At 35.8% G+C, this 19,214-nt stretch overlaps 2 protein-coding genes across 5 annotated transcripts; both read left to right on the top strand.

Moving 5' to 3' along the window:
- Nucleotides 1–5,463: 5,463 nt before the first annotated feature.
- Nucleotides 5,464–9,146, top strand: LOC132179700 (uncharacterized). Of its 2 annotated transcripts, none has more exons than XM_059592459.2 (5): nt 5,464–5,638; nt 7,190–7,978; nt 8,227–8,412; nt 8,565–8,690; nt 8,784–9,146. In XM_059592459.2, the coding sequence occupies exons 1-5, from the start codon at nt 5,522–5,524 to the stop codon at nt 8,889–8,891; spliced, it is 1,326 nt and encodes a 441-aa protein (XP_059448442.2). In that variant the 5' UTR covers nt 5,464–5,521; the 3' UTR covers nt 8,892–9,146. The 2 variants fall into 2 exon arrangements, with proteins under 2 accessions (XP_059448442.2, XP_059448443.2); XM_059592460.2 differs by lacking the exon at nt 5,464–5,638 and adding an exon at nt 7,013–7,083.
- A 5,553-nt stretch (nt 9,147–14,699) lies between these two features.
- LOC132177712 (cadherin EGF LAG seven-pass G-type receptor, putative (DUF3527)) lies at nt 14,700–18,984 on the top strand. Of its 3 annotated transcripts, XM_059590145.2 has the most exons (4): nt 14,700–15,142; nt 15,395–15,484; nt 16,163–18,048; nt 18,542–18,984. In XM_059590145.2, exons 3-4 carry the CDS (start codon nt 16,276–16,278, stop codon nt 18,710–18,712), a joined length of 1,944 nt encoding a protein of 647 aa, XP_059446128.2. In that variant the 5' UTR covers nt 14,700–15,142; nt 15,395–15,484; nt 16,163–16,275; the 3' UTR covers nt 18,713–18,984. The 3 variants fall into 3 exon arrangements, with proteins under 3 accessions (XP_059446128.2, XP_059446127.2, XP_059446129.2); XM_059590144.2 differs by lacking the exon at nt 15,395–15,484; XM_059590146.2 differs by lacking the exon at nt 15,395–15,484 and having other exon boundaries at nt 16,147–18,048.
- Nucleotides 18,985–19,214: the final 230 nt, after the last annotated feature.

The raw sequence follows: 19,214 nt of genomic DNA, 5'->3' as shown, positions 1-19,214 counted from the left end.
TTAAAGTCATGTTTAGGTCTAAGTGTAGTCTTAACACTTTATATTGCTTTTATACTTAAAACAATACTTAATTATAAATAAATAGTTAAAACAATACTTAATTTGACTTCTTTAAGTAATAAAATAATTAGTAGACATAAAAGAATTTAAGGCTCTACTACTTGTTTGTTTGTTTAAAATAATGGAAAGGAAAAAAAAACCACAAGAGAAAAAACAAAGAGTGCCGTTTTTCCTCCTCTCCCGTCCTTCTCCCTCTTCCTCTCCCTAGTAGCAGTATTTTGTGTCTTTTCTGTAGTCTCTTCCGGTCTCTGTTTTAATAGTTTTGTTTTTGATCTAGTTCTTCATACTTTTATCTACTTGTCTCAGCCAACTTCTTTGCTTTTCATTGTTTGTGCGTCGATAAATTTTGAAAGATTCCCGTTAAAAAAAAAAAGAAAATGATATTTTCTGATTGGGGATATTAGTATTATCCCCTAAAGTTGATTTTATTATTATTATTATTATTGTTGAACATAAAATATAAAATAAGGAATAATTAATTCCGCGGTGGGATAACACTTTCCTTTATTTTGTTTTTGTCAGAGAAGGTGTAGCTCTCCAAAAGTACAGGCCATTAATTACTTGGTCGTATAGGGAAGAATATGGTAGGGATGCTTTTGATGAAAACGTAAATAAAAGTATATGCAAAGTTGCATGTGTTGTGCATAAAAAAGTGAGACAAACTAGGAAGGCAGTAGGATTTTTGGTTTAAGTATATATTGCTACGAAGCAGATTTTTTGACTTTAAAGGTGAAGCGAAACTATATTCTCTAACAAATTAAATCATTCTCAATAAATATCAATTATCACACTCCTTGGTATAAAATCTTGATTTTTTAATTACAACGTATCTCAAAATATATACAAAACTAGGCTAATCTCAAAGCATTGGATCAGATGCCTCTTTCCTGTTGCACTTAAATTTATATACAACATTTCTTTAGTGTAAGTTGTTTGCTCTCCTCTACACCATTGCGGGGATGGTTTAATGGCTTCAAAACAATTTTTATGTGTTTAGGGAAACACTAGGATATGAGTTCGACTTTTGTAATAACATTTTTCATGCATGATTACATCTAGGTTTAATAGATGTTCATGGGGCTTGGTCAGATTATAGTTCTGCTAAGATTGAGGGAGTGCCATCATTTTTTACTGTCTAGGCCACTCTTACCATTGGCTCCCAATAAGCAAGTGCTAAATAGCTCCTTACGCATTGATTTTAACACCTGGTACTGGACATTAGGTTTGCGATAAATAAAGCCACCTGATTTTGGCACATGCATGATATACATTGCAAAAGCAAATTTTTGAATGGCTGGACCAAACGAAGGGTTACTTGCGAGACAAGAAGAAAACCACCAGAGAAGTGCCGGCCAACAACTGGCAAGAGAGTTTTTGATGCTCAAGTTAATAAATTTATTGATAAAATTGGATAGAGAAATAGTTTAAGGGTAAAATAATGTCTTATCTTATTTGAGAGTGGTAACTCTCATTTATATTAGACTCATTATTTAGTTGTCATGTATTGGGCTCGTGGTAGCACAATAGTGATATGTAAGCAGGAGGCTTCTAGGCCTTTTTAGCAAAAATGCGGATGCAGATAATAGTAATATGCACATCCGCAAAATGTGGATAAAGGTTTTTAATATTCACATCCGCATTATGTGATTATTATCCGCATCTGCGCGGTTAATGCGGATAATAAATTTGGATATTATCTGTTATTTGCATTTGAGATAATGAGCGTTCTAGACCTTAAAATTATAATTAACCAATTATTGCTTCTAGTAAATACCAAAAGAAAAAAAGTCATTATTTATAGTTGAACACTATTATTCAGATCACACTTGCTAATTATTTTGCCAATAAATTTTCATCCCATATATTATTTAATATTTAGCTTACAGTAAATCTATAGTTGGCGACAAGAAAAAACATTTAAAAAATAATAATAATAATAAAGGAAGAACATATAAGGAAATTAATCATAACAAATAAAAAGAGTTTTTTAAAAGTGAAATCTAACAACATTACAAATCCAGCAAATATAAGAAACATAAATTACAAATCCCGACAAACATAAATTAAAAAATATTAAATTATAGGAGCGCAATGGCATGGTAGGGTTTGGAGGTGGTGTCAAGGTCACATTGGGATGCCGACTTAGTGAGAAGGCTTGGAAGGGCAGGAAGCAGAGGGATTTCCCATGCATGGAGAAAAAGTCGTATAAATTGACCAATTTCCCTTATGTGAAAAGCTAAGTGGAGGAAGAATAATAATACTTTTCACATTTATTTATCACACTTATTTCACACGACTTACGTGTTTTAAAACGGGTGAGAAAAGTTATCTCACGTGTTAACCAATATTAAATAAATATAATAAACGGGCGAGAAAAGTTCATTTTAAAACCACTCGAATTGAACAATTTATTAATTATGATAATTATAAGCAAGTGCATACAAGAATTAAGAGATAATGATAAGGTCATATCATTGACACAATCATCGTCCAATCGTGCCTGGTCTCATGGGCAGTGGCCTATTGATGCCCCCCAATCCATCCATAAGAGAGAATCTTTGGCAAAGCCACGTGAATTGATATGATCAATAGTGGGTGCGCGCGCAGCCGGCGCACAATGCCCTGCTAAGCTGATCACGATCATCCAATTTTCCTCAATGCACCAGGAATCTGTTCTCGCATGGCATATTTTTCAATGTTGAATGATTTTTCATGGACCACGCCAACCACTTCATGATCATGCAATCGAATTTTGCCGTAATCGGCAAGATGAAAGCTCCCTTAAAGGAATTGTGCTGCCATATGTGGCAAAAAGATTGCGTTAAAGTGCCAGAACTTGACCATGACAGCATTAAGCATAGCCAAACTTGGGAAAGTGGAGGGGTGGGGAAATGACCATCTTTTGCTAAACACATGCACGGTCCATGTTCTAAGCAATTTACCCGGCTGCCGCTTCTGTATTGGTTCCTAACAAAAATCATGCTCGGGTAGAATAGCCATTTTGATTGCTCTCGACCTTTTTTGACCTATCATGAATGGGCAAAGAAAGGTACGAGATTCCTGTGCTTGTATGAAAAGAGTTTAGGGGAGTGAGAGCAAAGATATGTCGTTGATGCAAAGCAACCTAGGAGATAATTAAGGCTTTATATTTTCTTGGGTCCTTATGAACTTGTCTGTCTTTTACACTGAATTGGGAATCAGAAGTGCAACTTCCTTTCAGTTTGAGCAGTAGAATCCAAGATTTGTTTTCCTTTTTTCTGGAAGAAAGCACCCAAGATATTTAATTTGGTGCTTTGACGATGAAAAATTCCTTTATGTGATATACAACTGAATGGAGCTTTACCAATCTAAAAGCAGATTTAATGGCATAGCTATGATGATGGAGTTCAACTCAACACGCGAAAGATTCAATTAGAATATGAGGTTAATTAAAGAAATAAGGTTTGAACTCATAACATTTTATTCTCATTCTATATTAAATCACGGTTTATTCCAATTTACAAACCTTTCTATACAAAGCAGCCATGTCAAAGTTGGGATTTGGCACTGATGTGGTATTACAAAGCAATTTGTTGTCGTCTTAGAGCATTTACATTGAGCTCTTTACTTTTGGTTGTTCTCTAAAATTTTAACAAAATTCACAAAACATGTCATTTATCAAACTCCTCACTCTTCTTCAAATACAAAGAGCTCAAAAGTGGAAGTTATTTGTTTTTTTAATGTTCTTTCTCTTTTATATATACTTGTTCAAAGTAGATTTTAATACAAAGAGTCGACTAATAAAATATAATATTTTGTTAAACTAAATAAATATTTAGAGAGTTTGATGTTTAATGATTTGCTAAATCAACTAAAGTAGATTTTTAGAGTTAAATTTAGAAGAGCTAATGTGAATACTCTATTGTTTATCTATTAAGCCTTATTGTAACAGGGTAGCACTTGAATCTGCTGCAGAAGAACTTGGTTTTGCACCTGCAGAAAAATGCAGGGCTTTTAGGCCCCCAATGATCCAATTTTCTGGACATCTTTGTTGTGTAAAAATGGTGCATCCTTTGCACACTAATCTTACTTTTTATGAACATTGGCCAATGTCATTTTCTTTACTAGAAAGACAGGGGCACATTGGGCCATAAATTCAAACTTTTATTCTTCCTATTTAAAGTTTCCACAGGGAAAGGTTATTGAGCCATTCTGATGCGTTAAGGCTTGAGCATTTATCGGATAAGGAAAATTCACAAATGGGTGGTGGTCGCTTTCTGAAATTCTTTCAAGAAACCCAATTTACCTCTGCTCAAACTCAAAAGTACATGTGAAAGATACAAGGCAAGAGGGTACTACAAACTTGTCACACACAGGAAAAACGTTAAAGATTAAGATGAAAGGAGCTCTTTAAGTATGATTAGCCCACTTGATCCTCATTCTCTCATGATAATTGAAACCAAGTATTTAATGGCTTCTGATTTGACTAGTTGTTCCTAGGAAGCTTGGTGCAAATAACTTTTTCATTTAAACGAATATTCTAGACCTTGTATTCTCTATGTACAAGCAAAGCAGGATGATGTTAATCCTGTGGATGCTAAACTAATTTATTTACTGAGCAGCCTAAATTTAGAAAATAGTGCAAAAATTCATAACATGATCATTGTGATGACAGAATTCATAGCACTGTTGTAAAAATAAAATCTTATTTATTTATTATTTATTATTTATTAATCACAAAGGCTAAAAGGGTTCCTGATTTATCCAAAACTTTCTAGAATGCTGGAAAAAGGATCCTCCAAAAAGCAAGATTGAGACTAAAAAAGAAGGGGTTGTAGCTAAAAATCTCTCACTGGATCCTCCAAAAGGCAACAAGGCCATGAGTTATTTCCTCCTACAAATCTCTAGCTATTCAAACTCAATAGGCCAGGAATAGTAGAGGCCCTGGTCAACCAATTTCCAGATCACGACACGTGTCAAGACCCCACCGTTGTTTGACTGTCTGCAGGGCGAGTGTGATTGTACATACACTCCATTGGCAAGAAATAGCTTCTCGATCTCCCCAATACAATTCTCAGAAAAACTGCCACGCGGACACGACACGAGTCGAGAGGAAACTCGCGGTCTACCGTAAAACTCGGGTTGACCCTCCCCGCAGAGCGCCATGCTGGCGGCTAAGTACGGGACTCCCGCACCAGCCTCTACCTATAAATTTTTGCAACTTTTGCCACCCCATACCTTCCATTTTCCAAGCTAGCCATAACGTCTTTCTTCTCTCACAAAACAAAACTCCCCCCCCCCCCAAAAAAAAAAACCAAAAAACCAAAAAAACCAAATTCACTCTCTCTCTCTCTCTCTCTGTGTGTCTGTTTTTTGTTATTCTGTTTGTTTGTTTGTTTCAACTATCGAAGGAGGCTTCTTTTGGATAAGCTTTTAGTGCGAGGTTCGGAGCCGCTTAAGTTAGGAGAGACCATATTATTACATGTTCTCCATTGCTTTTTTAGGAGGTAGTCAGGGAGGCTCGGGCTTTGCGGCCATGCCTAAACGTGGTACGATGTTGGAGGACGTGGTTCAACAGCCACCGGAGCACCTTTCCATCGTAATATTTCTTGCCTTCAAAGAAGAAAAAAAAAAAAAAGTGTTAATGCTCACCTTCCCTTCATGATGCTGATGATGCATGCAATTATTTGTGTTAAATCTTTTGGCTGCAAAAAATGCAGGCGTACGTCTGTGTAGCTGATTTGCATTTTCTTTTTGTGTTTTGAATTGAAGCCCAGATTTTGTTTTGTATTTATCTTTCCTAAACCATCCTCTTATATATACATGTTTATCATACATAAATCATAGCTTCTTTGGATCATAAAATGTTGTATATATGCAGGTTCAGTTGAGTTCTTTATTCTCAAGTGTAGCACCAACTCTTTTTCCCTTCATTCTCTTTTTCGGCATTTTCTAATCTTTGATTCATTCTTTAATTAATTTCTCTATATTCCTCACGTCTCCTCATCATCCCCATTTGATCTTGTTATTCAATTATTCTAGCTTAATATTTACATTCCCAAAAGCTCAAGAGAGTATATGCTTATAATGAAAATTTTCTAAATTAAAAAAAAAAAAAAAAAAGAAGAAGAAAAAGATATAAGGTCAAAAATCTTCCTGCTCAAGAGATTAGTATTCCCATTCACCATTTGAGACATGTCAAACGTATAACTCAGCTTCCTGAAGGATTTGCAGGGCTAGTGACATTTTCCTTTTCCCACTTTTTATGACAATGATGTATTGACTCGAGCAGGAAAACGAAAGCGTATATTATATACAAGCTAGTTGTGATCAGTCACTGCTCGCTACAACATTATTCATTCAAAGACAATACTTGAATCCTGTCATTGTCCAAGGGCACCATCGTAGCTGTAGTTATCTAATCCTGAATTTCCCTGTAGAACTTTGAAACTTTGCTTTTAATTCTTGGGGAATATGTTTAAGCTTCGCCTTTAAGCTTTCTATTTACGATTCTTTTGTGATCGGCTAGGGGCAATATTGTGACAAGCATATATTACTCATGGATAACATTATGGGTTCTTCTAAGTGCCTTTCAATTCCAAGTGTTTGTTCAAACTGGGCTATTTCTCTACTTTAAACAAAATCAACATGCCATGAGCTTCCTTCTTTTCTGATGATGTTGATTTTTTGCTAATATTTTCTGCCTTTGTTCCTACATTTCACATGGAGCACAACTGCTCATCTTTTTTTTTTCTACTAATCTGCACAAAAATCCATCCACTTTTTGGACTTGTATGCTTCTTCTTTTTTTAATCATACGTGGAGACAAGAGATATGCATCACAACTTAGAGCAGAGGCCGATCACCTTTGATGACCTTTCAAGCTAAAAGTCCTGCATGATTAGAGAGTATTTAGCTTTGAGTTTTGATTTTTTTTTTTCAAATCATGGCCGGTGTTGAATAGATAGGAATCAGATTCACACCCATACAACTATACAAATAAATATGAAGAAAGATGTGTCTACTTTGCTCAAATTGATCAAGGTTCATAGCATTCTTATTATTAATGTCAGGGTTTAAATGTGTTGCATGTAGTATCTATCTATATATCTTCATCATGATGTTAATATTGCTTTCCAATGTTTTGCAGGATGAAATTTCGAGCCCATTTAGTGCTCAAATTTTTGACTTATGCGACCTTGAACTTTTCCCTGAGACCCTGCAAAATTCAGAGGCCACTTCTAGCTCAAACTGTTGCTATGAAGAGAACTCCTCCTATGCCACAAATCTTTCCTTGCTTCCAGATAAGTTCAATGGCTACCAAGATAACAATGGCATTAATCCTAACAAAACCTGCAACCCTGCCCACCAAACAACCAGCACAAGCACCAGCACCACCGCTAACACAATCACCATCAACAATAGTAGCAATCTGTCAGTGATCTTTGATTCCCAAGAAGAGATTGATAATGACATCTCTGCTTCCATAGACTTTTCCCCATCCCCGCCCTTCTCTGTTCCACCATATCTCACAATTCAACAAGACCATTTTGATTTCTCTTCAATGCAGCCTCAAATTGCTTTATCAGATGCTGCTGTTGAGGGGCTCTCTCATTACCCTGCTGACACAGTTTCTCCTCTTATGGGGGGTCCTTTACCGGCTGTTTTCAAAGAGGATTGCTTGTCTTCAGCGCCATCTTATTTGCCTTTGCATCCTTTATCTCCTTCTTGTTCTTTTCTTGGCCCTGCCTTGGGAACATACATGCCTGCTGGGTCCATGAACGCATCTGCATTATCTGCTGACAGCTCTGGGATTTTCGCTGGAAGCATTCTTATGGGTTCTGAACTGCATCCACAAGAATTGGACTATCAGGGAGACAATGGTGGAATTTACTGTCCAGATTCTGTGCAGAGGGTTTTCAACCCTGGTGACCTTCAGGTACAAAAAGTTCTATTGGACTAGTTTGATGCTCATCAAGTTCTCATAGATTTCTCATCTTTTCCCCCATTGGAACCAAATTTAAGCTTTTATGATAAGTGGTGTTTTAACATGGTGGGAGAAATACAATAATATCAATGCTTTCAATAATTGTTCACCCTAACATGGCATGAAAAGTAAAAATTTAGCTATTATGTTTCTGTCATCAAAGGGGCCTTTCATTTATTCTTCTTTGCAATTTCTTATAGGCACTGAATACTGAGAGTCAGCAACTGATGGGTAAAGCTGGGAATTCTACTCCATTAGCATCAGATATTTCAAGTCTGGAAGATTCAACTTTCAAAGTAGGAAAACTCTCTGTGGAGCAAAGGAAAGAGAAGATCCATAGGTACATGAAGAAGAGGAATGAGAGGAACTTCAGCAAGAAAATAAAGGTGTTCTCTCTCTCTCTCTCTACATTATGCCCAAAGCATTTTCAGTTGTCATAAGTATATTTAGCTGAAGTAAGCATATGCTTAGGTGCAATATTATAATTGTTTCAGATCATTTAGTTACTAATGGTACACACATATATATACATATGCAGTATGCCTGCCGCAAAACACTAGCAGACAGCCGACCTCGAGTCAGAGGAAGATTTGCAAAGAATGATGACTTTGGAGAGGTCCCTAGGCCTGCTTGTAGCAATCATGAAGAAGATGATGATGATGAAGTAAGATTTATTGCTGTAACAAAATTTCAACATTCCTGATCATTATTTTTCCAATCCAAAAGTTATTCATACAATTCTCTCATCTCTTTGCAGGTAGTTGTGAAAGAAGAAGAGGATCTGGTTGATTCATCAGATATCTTTTCTCACATTAGTGGAGTGAACTCCTTTAAATGCAACTTTCCAATCCAATCCTGGATTTGACCTCTAGTTTTTTCCTCATCAAACATTATTACAATTTTGCAGGACCCTGTTTCAGCCGGGATGCATCAGTCCAGGCTAAAAGAAAACAAAAAGAATAATTGGGTCATTATATCATGTATAGCTAATTGAGTCAGGATTATATAGCAAGTAAATAACAATGTACTTCTTGTAGATGCTACGTTTCTTGTATCAACTTCAAAATCCAACAGTTTTACAATCCCATGTGGAAAAACTTTTGCTGGAAATAGTGTACTAGTGGAGCAATTTTATGTAGTTTCTCTTTCAATCTTTAAACATCATATTCATGAAACGGTTTATCTGCTGTACAGAGTGCAAATTTTAAGTACTTGAGCAGTGAGTTCATGGTTTATCATATTCATTGCAGGCAGACACACTCTACTTTTATTTATGTTAATTGTGTTAAATGGCCTTTGTGGTTGGTTAGTACAGAGGGTTTAGGGCTTTGAAGGAGAGAGAAAAAAGAAAAAAACAAATTACTAAACCAAATGTAAATGCAGTAAATAATCTTGTCATGTCCTCAACTTAATTTCTTCTGCCCATCCTAACATGGGCTTTGGTTTGGAAGGGGCATCACAGAAGTAGTAGTTTTGACTCTTGAGCCCATTTACAACAGTACACTTTCCAAAAGATTGCCCAATAACACCCTGAGCAAGGAATAAGGCCAATGCTGAAAACAAAAGGCTAGGAATATATAGGTTCATCCTCTCTCATTTGAAATCTATAGTTGGAGTACTTGAATTTTATATTTTCTCATTTTGAAAGGGAAAACTGAGAAGGCACCACCATTCAACTAAAAAAATGAGTGGAGAACATATCAAAAGAGTGGCAAAAGGTTAATTTTGAAAAGGAAGAATAAACAAACAATATGTACTTTTCATGTTAATATATATTTTATACAAGAATAAAACATGATATGGGCTCCATAATCTACTAGTCTAAAAGTTTGGTATATTTCATTATCGTTCGATTTGTCAAATCTAGACTAGAAATATTGCGGCAAACTACTTAGCCTCCTAAGTCAAATTTTTTTTGGTTGTTTCTCTTCTCTTTCTCCTTTCTTTTATTCCTAACCCATTTGGACACAACTAACCATTTCAAATCAAATAGAAGCGATCAAGTTACCATAAGCTCTGCTAGCAGCTTTTTTTCTTACTCCTTTCATATTGAAGTTTTTCTCAAAAGTTATGGAATGGATTGATGCAATAAATCTTGTTTTTCTTTTTTTTGTTTTGTTTTGCCTTTGTGTTTAACTATCTGTAATTTCCTTTTTGCTTTAGTTTGCTGTTGACAGGAGTTAAAAACAATTGTCCTGGGGTCCGTGTGAGACCCCAGATGATGAACAACCTGACAATGTGCTTGACAAGTGCACCTGAAAGTTCGGCTACATAATCAAAATGTGGAATTTTTCAATAGGTTGTTTGGTCAGACGTCGGTTCCTAGAAAAACAAGCTTTTCATTGTCAATCAAAATTTTAAACCCAAATTGACTAATGAGCCTGCAAATAGTCCAAATTGAGATTCAATTGGTCCCACTTCATAAAGCTTTGCATGTTTGCAGGATGCAAAATGCAGGGAATTTGGAATTTGAAGAGGAGTTCTAGAACATGAACATATATAATATAACCACTATGTGAAGCATATTTTGGAGGATAACAAATGAACATATATAACCACTATGGTGAAGCATATTAGCTGTAGCTACACTTGAGCAAAACCATTCATGATGATGAGATTGCACAAGCCATACCAACTTTGTGAGGAACTAGAATTCCCAACGATTATTTTGTCCAAATGAATCTTAGACTGTTTGATTATCTATTCGGGCAGACAAATTTCATATAGAATTTTTCATATTATTCGTTCAAATTAATAACATTAATTCAATCAGATAATCATTATGCATATCCTTATTCCTCAGCCAAGATAAGGATAAGTATCAAAACAGGGGTTTGAGAATAGAATTTCATAATTTCACTTTATGCATTCAATATATATAAAGTGATGTAAACCGATGCTGGCACTTGGCAGTGGAGGTGATTGCTTGTCTAATCACAAGCCAGAGTTCCGTGTAGTGGAGGGGGCATAAAGTTTCATCTTTGAAAGCCCCAAATTCTACTAGTGCAACTTTAACCCAAAAGAAAACTTTCTCACTTCCATATTCTGCACAAGTGCACATGAACGTGGGGCATATCTCTTAATATATATATATATATAAGATTAATAGTAAATTAACATTCTTTAAACAAAATACATCACTACCATTATGTGTGACACACATATATATTTTTCCAATATCAAAGAGCATCTTCAATAATATTAGCTATTTTAGCTACCAAAAATACATAATTTTATATTTTTTAATTACTATATTTTTCAATACAAGCTCAACATATTATTTATTTCACTCCTTACTTTCTTTAAATATTATTTTTCAATATAATTTTTATTGTTGAGGGAGAGGGAGAGAGAGAGAGGTGGGAAAGAAAAAAGAATTACAAAAAGCATCGAACTTTCACGTAACTTTCAGGAGAAGGAAATGACATGGAGAAGAGTCGGTCCTTTAGTTTTAAAGGGTAAAATTGTTAAAAAAAAAGAAGTAAAATGACACTTTTACTCTTCTAAAAGTAAGGAACTTACACGGATCTAATTTTAACTTTCATATGTAAAAATTCACTCTAACAATAATTTTAGCACACGTCGAAGGAACAAAATGACTTGTAATAACTAAATTTAATTATTATCAACCATTTGAAGCATATGGCGGAGATGTTCCCATGGACCCTCCAAAAGTAGAGTTAGTAGGACCCTGATGAACTAGTTTTTTTTTTTTCTTGTTCTTTTTCCAAGTTGTGTCCTTGGGGTCAGTATCTAGGGTTTTCAGCGAGTGCTTCCAACCTTGTACCAAATCTCCTTTATTCTTTCTCTCCTAGCTCCATTAATATTGATACGACAATTCTACTAGTTTCTACACCCCGCCAACTTATAAATTACCAGTCAAATAAATTGTTCGTGTGTGTTGCAATATGGAGCATGAACATATCATACATCAGAAGAAGCCAAAGAATTCAAAGTTTCTGGCTTACCTTGAATTTGATGCACCCAAAACAGTAAGGATATAGGAACTTGGTCGTCGTCTAGCTTTTGCCTCTAACACGTACACACACACACACACACAACTCACAGCCTGCAAACCCTAACAGAGAGACAGTCCTAGAGAGAGGGAGAGAGATAGAGAGAGAGAGAGTAGTTTAAATAGTGAGAATCAAATGATGAGGTGGAGAGGGTTTGAATGGGAGAGCTGAGAAATAGGAGAGGCTTAATTTCATGAGTACTATACCGTACAGAGCATGAAAAAGTCAGCAACAACATTTCCCATGTGATTAAAAAGTTAATTATGAGAAATAACTTGGAATAAAATAAATAAATAAATAAATATATAGATCAAATTTTTCTCACAAATTTTGCAAATTAAGGCAATCATTAGCTAGAAGTCGTCAAATCCCTACTCTTTCTCTCACGTACACCCAATATATATTCACACGTATGCATGTGAGCAACATGCACGTACACGTAGTTGATCAGGTGAGAGAATACCGCTCGAATAAGGTGCTGAATCAGTGATCACTAAACAAAATTCGAAAATGGTGGGTCACCTGCTCTCGATCTAGATATCTCCATGCACGTTTTAATTAATATTGTGGCTTTATTATTCTATTTTTACATTTGTTTTTTTGTTGATATATATATATATATATATATATATATATATATATGTGTGTGTGTGTGTGTGTGATTACGTTCATTAATCTACTCTTTGATCCCCTTTTTGATGTATTAGTAACATTAGGGATGTTATTAATTTAGTGGTTATTCAATAATTATTAAGGAATGATAATTTTACTTTTATGTGTGTGATGAAAATCATTTTTAGAGAAATTTGGAAAGTTCCCATATTAATTGAAGAAAATACTTAATTAATCTCTAGAATTTGACCTTTTATCAAATCTCTCCACGAAATTCAAAATTGATCAAATCAATCACTTAATGTGTTACCGAATCACTCAGTCTTTGGTATTGTTGTTTACTTAATTTGGTTGAATGTCACGTCATATCTAATAATTTTGCACCATAAATGCACACCGCACATTCAATTTTATTGGCCTCGTCTGGCAATGGAGTAGGCAAAATCTAAATTTTTTTCAATTTCATAACGTTCTTTTTTATTATTATTAAATTTTTTTTTTACTTTCTCAAATAAAAAATTTTAAATTTATATCTACTAGCTTTATATCACACATTAATTACTTTCGAACCAAAAAGCACCTACCCCATGTGCCTATACATTACCAAAAGGGAACCACTATGACAGACACATAAAACGTGGTGGTTCATAATGTCATTAAAAAGGTCATGTCATAAAATGCCACATCTCTTAAAATGTTACATTGTGTGAAAATATATATATATATAAAAAAAAAAAAAAAAAAAGTGGCCACCCCCTTGGTTGATGAGGATTGGGATCCTCTTTAGTTCGTTTGGATAGGAGGCCGGGAGTCCAATCCCTGTATTATTAGGGGCATTTTTGGACAACAATGCCCCTAATAATATAGGGACATCAGGGGCATCATTGTCCAATTTTTTTGACAATAATGCCCCTGATAATACAGGGACTAGATCCCCTCCAATTCAAACGGACTAGAGAGGATCCTTCTCCAGTTGATGAAGGGGTGACCAATCGACAATCCTTCATATTTTGGTTATCTTGTAGACATGATGTTGATATGGCAATCCTCCGTAATCTAAAACAGGTATGTTACGAACTTGAGTTCGTAACCGAATAAATTAGGTTTTAAGGAAACCTTAAATAAAAATAAATCTAAATAAAATAAAACACTAACAAATATTTTATTCTCCAAATCAAGAGTATCGTAACATCGTATCACAAAAATATGAGATGACATTTTCGAAAAATAAGATAACTGGAATCCGCAAAGAGAGTATAATTTGATTACAGATTAACTCCTAATGATCAATTTGACCAGTTTTATTTCTTTTCTTTTCTTTGGGTATTCTTTTACTTTTATCCTTGAATCAATTGGATCAACTGACGATACGAGAGTTTGTGATCGTCAGATCATGCCACTACTATATATATAAATATTAAAAAATATGAAATTTAGATTATTCAATTTGACCGACGCCGCCTCACAGTAAATAAGTGGGGGAGCGGAGAATATCATAAGCACATTAAGACCAGGAAGGGGGACCAATAAATAAAATATAATTAATGTTCGCGAGAGTATGTCTGTACGTATGTTCTCAATTCCACTTCCTACGTTACCCCTTTTTTTAATTTTATTTTTATTTTTAATTTTCCATCTCTTTCTACGTACTAAAATACCAGTTCCTACGTTATATCCGCACTGTCTTTTATCTGTCACGTGTCCGAGAATTAAGAAATTGTGGGTAGGTGGGAAAACAAAAAACATTAAACAATTTAAGGTCTGCCACTTGGCACCCCAGTTGGCCCTTCTCTGGCTTTAGTGCAGGCCCGTAGCTATCATGCGCACCAGCTAGCGCTCACGTTTATCCCCCACTTGGCCGCTGCTTTTTCTTTGTTTTTGGGGTATGCAACCGAAACATATAATATAATTCGGTTTATAGAAAATCTATACATGGTTTTCGGCTCAGAAAATGCAAGAAAAGACAGGGAAGTGGGTCCTCTACCATTGCCAGGACTTGGGCGCCTGATGAATTGAAGAGTGAAGAAGAGCCACGATTTTTTTTTAAAAAAAAATTTTATTTTTTAAGAATAAGCCACGATATTTCAATCAATCAGGAACGTGGCTGACAACATCTCATCCCCCACTACGCCACTTTTCTTGGTTGGTTCAGTTAGTTTCCCACACGAACCAACCAAAACATACACACACCCATGCGTGCTTTCTAGAACAGTGTCTAAAACAGTTGCATCATTTTCTGTCAGTCTTAGGAAAAGAAGAAAAATTTAGAGCTTGTTTTTCTTTTGTTAAGTTGGTTTCCTGTTCTGCGCTTTTTCCTTCCACCATTTGACCTTTCAGCGTTTTCTTTCTTGGGGTTGGACATGCCAAGCTCGAAATTTGAGGATTAAAAAGAGTGTTGGTGTATTGGGAATCAACTGCCTGGAAGTGGGTCTGTGTTTGCGTGTGTGTCTATTTGACTGGCATGGTATTCTTGGATCCAATTCTTGAGGTATGAAAAAGTGGCTCTTTTGTTTGGTTAATGATTTTTTTTTCTTCTTCTTCTTCGTCCGAAACTTTTGTTGGGTTTTTGTTTATTGTTTATTGTTGTCTTTTGAGTAAAGTTGTGGCTTTTTTTGCATTTTCGACTGATTTGTGTTGTGGGTTTCCAAAATATAATTATGTTCCTTTGACGGGTTTCACATAAGAGTGGCAGGATGTTGGTAAATTGAATCTTTTTCCTTTCTTATTTCTCTGTTCTTAGGGAGGCGTTCCTGAGTTGACCTGAGTAGGCTGAGCTGAGAATTCTTTCAATTTACTTTCAGTTACCCTGTCCTTTATTTCCCTTGAACATGTATGGAATTCGAGCAATTCTCCTCTCTCTCTCTCTCTCTCTCTCTCTGTGTTGTGGAATTGTTTTTTCTGCTGATTGGTCTTTGTTGTGTTTTTGTTCATAAAGACGGCCAGGGAAATAACTTGTGTTTTCTGCCGATTGGTTGTTTTTTCTGCTGATTGGTCTTTCTATATCTGCACATATTTCCACCAATGGATCTTTGTCCTTTCTTGTTCGTTCCTCTCCCTTTCATGTACTTCTTGTTTGCAATTAGAAGTTTTGATTCCTTATATTAACTCAATTTTTCAATCATAAATCCTTTGAAATCTAAGTCATCATTAGGCTTATATTTAGATCATCTTATTGCCATCAATAACTTGAAAAAAATAAGGGGTCCTGATTAGCTTCTTTTCTCATTTCCGATTAGAAAGAAATTTCATTGATACCTAGAAAGGGGAAGTTGGAAGATGCTTGTTATTGCATATGATGTTCGTGTCTTGGTAAATAAACAAAAAGTTCCTTAATTATTTGTTCTAGGTCATTGTTGGACTGAATGCTTCTCTTTTGCATTCTGATAATAAACTGCCCGTCATGATTTGCAACAGCCTTTGTTGATTTCTATTTTCTTCTTTTTTTAGTTTAAATTTCCAAATTTTAATTTTTTTTGGTCTTTATACTAGCAGTTTCTGTTGCTTTCAGATTCCTTATGAGGCATGACTTGGAGAGTGAGAGGTTTATATAATGTCGTCTCCCATCAAATTCATAATATCTAGTTGGATCTAGAACATGGAAGATAAAGTTGTTTGCCACTGATGCACTGTAGTTCATTGGAGCAGAAGATGGAAAATAAATTTGTCAATGCTCATAAAGACGGCCAGGGAAAAGAAGATTCATTGCATAGCTTTAGTAGCAAGGGCAGAGCATTCTCCAGAGAAGAAAGTCTGGATTTTTCTCAGTCAAAATCAAAATCAGTGGTGAGAAGAGTAAATTCACCTCGAGCAATTATTTTAAATTTTAAGCAATCACAAATTCACAAAAGTTGCAATGAGAATTCATTACTTCGAAATACTCGTGGGTTGGACGGTAGGATTCCAAAGCATGTGATAAGTGTAGATGAGAAGTATCTTCGTCGTTGCCTGGAATTGATTCATATGAATGCATCAAAAGCAGCACGATGCAATGCATCTATGAATTTTAGCTCTCTGAAGATGGGCATTTTGTCTGGCTGCTTAAATCCAACTAAAATTAGAAGAAGAGATACATACGATTCGGCCAGTTTCATTTTCAAATGTCCAGTGGAATCTGGGACTGGGGGTGTAGTTGTAAGCCCTGCAGGGAAATGGATTGTAGGTACTATCATGGGGAGCAAGAGTATGATGAACATATTGAAGAACCCTTTGTTTCACCAACTCGGTGTCGTAGATGGCAATGCCAACTTCAGTACATCGAATTTGAATGATTTGAAAGGCTCAATATGCTATGATATTATGGACTCTCCCAGCGGGTTAAGAATATCTTCACCACAGAAGCCAAAAATGGAACCTTTATTAATGGCAAGCCATAAAAATGGATCTGATACTGTGCACAAAAGGCTTGTTTCTATGTCTAGCCCAGACTCTACACGTTCTGTTCAGTCTTCTTCTGTTTCTGCCACTGTTTCTGGGATGCTTCAATGTACATGGAAGGGAGGGCTTCCTCATTTTGTATTCTCTGTAGATGATCAGAGGGAGGTCTACATAGCCAACTTGTGGAAGGCTGAGCCGGCAGATGATAAGGCTGTGGACTATACGTACTCATTCCACTCAAGAAAGGGTGGCCAGAAGGATCGTGGAATTTGTGATAGTGACTCACACCTTGTTGGTAAGATGAAGGTATCGGCTTCTTTCACCCTCTGCCCGGAAAATTCCAAAATCATGGAGACTCAGTTCATTTTATATGGTGGTGATGAAAATTGCGACATAGAGACATATACTTCAAGCCTTAATCTGAGGAAGAATAAGGGATTGTCAAAGAAGGTGGTGGAAGTGTTCAGAACGGGTCACTTGTCCAAACAGAAAACTTTCTCCAAGTTTGGTGGATCCGGTGCCGTGCTGGAAAATTGTTCTTTGGAGTCCTCTGTGGATAAAGGCAACAACCTTGATGCATTAGGTGGGGCCAATAAGTTAGAAAATCATCTTTTGCCAAATTTTGAATTGGCTGCCATTGTTGTGAAAGACCATCTCCGTGACAATCATCAGAAGGAAATTGGAGGTTGGGGCTTGAAATTTCTCAAGAAATCTGGGTCTAGGCAAATGATTGATTCTCCAGAAGCTTCAGTACGTTGTGAAAGTTGTGCTCGAAATACTGGTGATTGCTGTACGAGTATGGACATTCTAATCCCCGCAGGACTTCATGGTGGGCTGAGAACCAAAAACGGTGGCCCTTCCAGTCTCACTGAAAGATGGAGATCTGGTGGACACTGTGACTGTGGTGGTTGGGATATTGGGTGTCCTCTGACAATACTTAAAACTAGATCAAGCAAAGATGAGATTTTGCCTCAAGTGGAAACGCAGGAGGAGTGCAAGTCATTTGATTTATTTCAACAGGTGCGTCAATCTCCTTGTATTCTTTTTCTCTAGTATGATTTAGAATGGTAAATAAAAACTATAAATTCTGTTTTTCTCCGCATTAGAAGTTATTTCGGTTCTACTATTTTCCACGCATAAGGTTATGAATCTTTTGGTAACATTACAATATTTAATTTAGCATAATTCTGCTGTAATCCATGTGAGTTTGTGACTGAAAATAAAGATGACTTGATATGCTTTGCTGACTAGATCTGATGTCCGCAAAACTTTGTACTCATCCTTCCATGATATGTGTGTTTCTTATAACTCTTTTCTTTCCAAAACAAAGTTATTTTGGTTGTTATAGATAGATTTTGGGGAATGATTTTTTATTTCCATCTAGTCATGTTTTAGGGGAATATTTTTTACTCCCATTGATTCACCTTATATGCATGTCATATCTGATGAACTTTCAAGCAACCTTGCCTTAGATATTCAATGATATAACTGTGGCCAAACTTCAACTTTTCAGGGTTCAGGGCACGCTGCTCCAACCTTGAGGATGGTAAATGTTCATGATGGTTTGTATTTTATTCATTCTCAACCACCTCTGTCAGCTCTGCAGTCTCTCTCGATTGCAGTGGCCATTATCCACACAAGGAGTCCCACTCTCCGGCCCAAAAATGTTCAAGAGTTGAAGTAACAAGATCCAGGATTGGTGTTTATGTAGTAGTTGTAACCCTTTCTGTATTACAGCAGTAAGTCAAAATTTCAGTATTTATACATGAGTTGTGTATTGATTTTCATGTTTTTTCGGTGGCTAATTACCCTAGATTCAGCGTGCTTCCATACTTTAGGTTAGTTAGTAATGATTGGTTTATTTAATATTTTGATTCTTGGACCAAAAACTCCTGTAATCTGCTCCTTTATGGCAAATGTACAAGCTTTTGGTATAGTGAATTTGGTTTGATATCACCTTGATGATCATTAGCATATAATGAGATTGGTGCAATCCATTGAACTTGAATCTATAAAGCTATGTTTGTAGGACACTTCTAGTGAAGTTTCACAATTTGGATAGTAGAGGACATGATACTTGTGTCCGACTCTTGTATGCATTTTGATGAAAGAAATTTTCAGATTCATTTCCCCAACTAGTGCAGAGTTAGAAAGGTGCATGTATTTTTACGGGAAAACTATATTCT

The sequence above is a fragment of the Corylus avellana genome, chromosome 4 (genome assembly GCF_965113065.1).
Source record: "Corylus avellana chromosome 4, dhCorAvel1.hap1.2, whole genome shotgun sequence".
Taxonomy (NCBI): domain Eukaryota; kingdom Viridiplantae; phylum Streptophyta; class Magnoliopsida; order Fagales; family Betulaceae; genus Corylus; species Corylus avellana.
Note: the sequence above shows the minus strand (reverse complement) of the source record. Positions and strands in the feature narration are given on the sequence as shown.

Excerpts from the sequence above, each read along its gene's own strand:
- LOC132179700 (XM_059592459.2), top strand. The coding sequence starts at position 5,522 with ATGTTCTCCATTGCTTTTTTAGGAGGTAGTCAGGGAGGCTCGGGCTTT. Across the intron at positions 5,639-7,189 it reads CACCGGAGCACCTTTCCATC|GATGAAATTTCGAGCCCATT; the intron begins GTAATATTTCTT and ends AATGTTTTGCAG. Across the intron at positions 8,691-8,783 it reads AAGAAGATGATGATGATGAA|GTAGTTGTGAAAGAAGAAGA; the intron begins GTAAGATTTATT and ends ATCTCTTTGCAG.
- LOC132177712 (XM_059590144.2), top strand. The coding sequence starts at position 16,276 with ATGCACTGTAGTTCATTGGAGCAGAAGATGGAAAATAAATTTGTCAAT. Across the intron at positions 18,049-18,541 it reads CATTTGATTTATTTCAACAG|GGTTCAGGGCACGCTGCTCC; the intron begins GTGCGTCAATCT and ends TCAACTTTTCAG.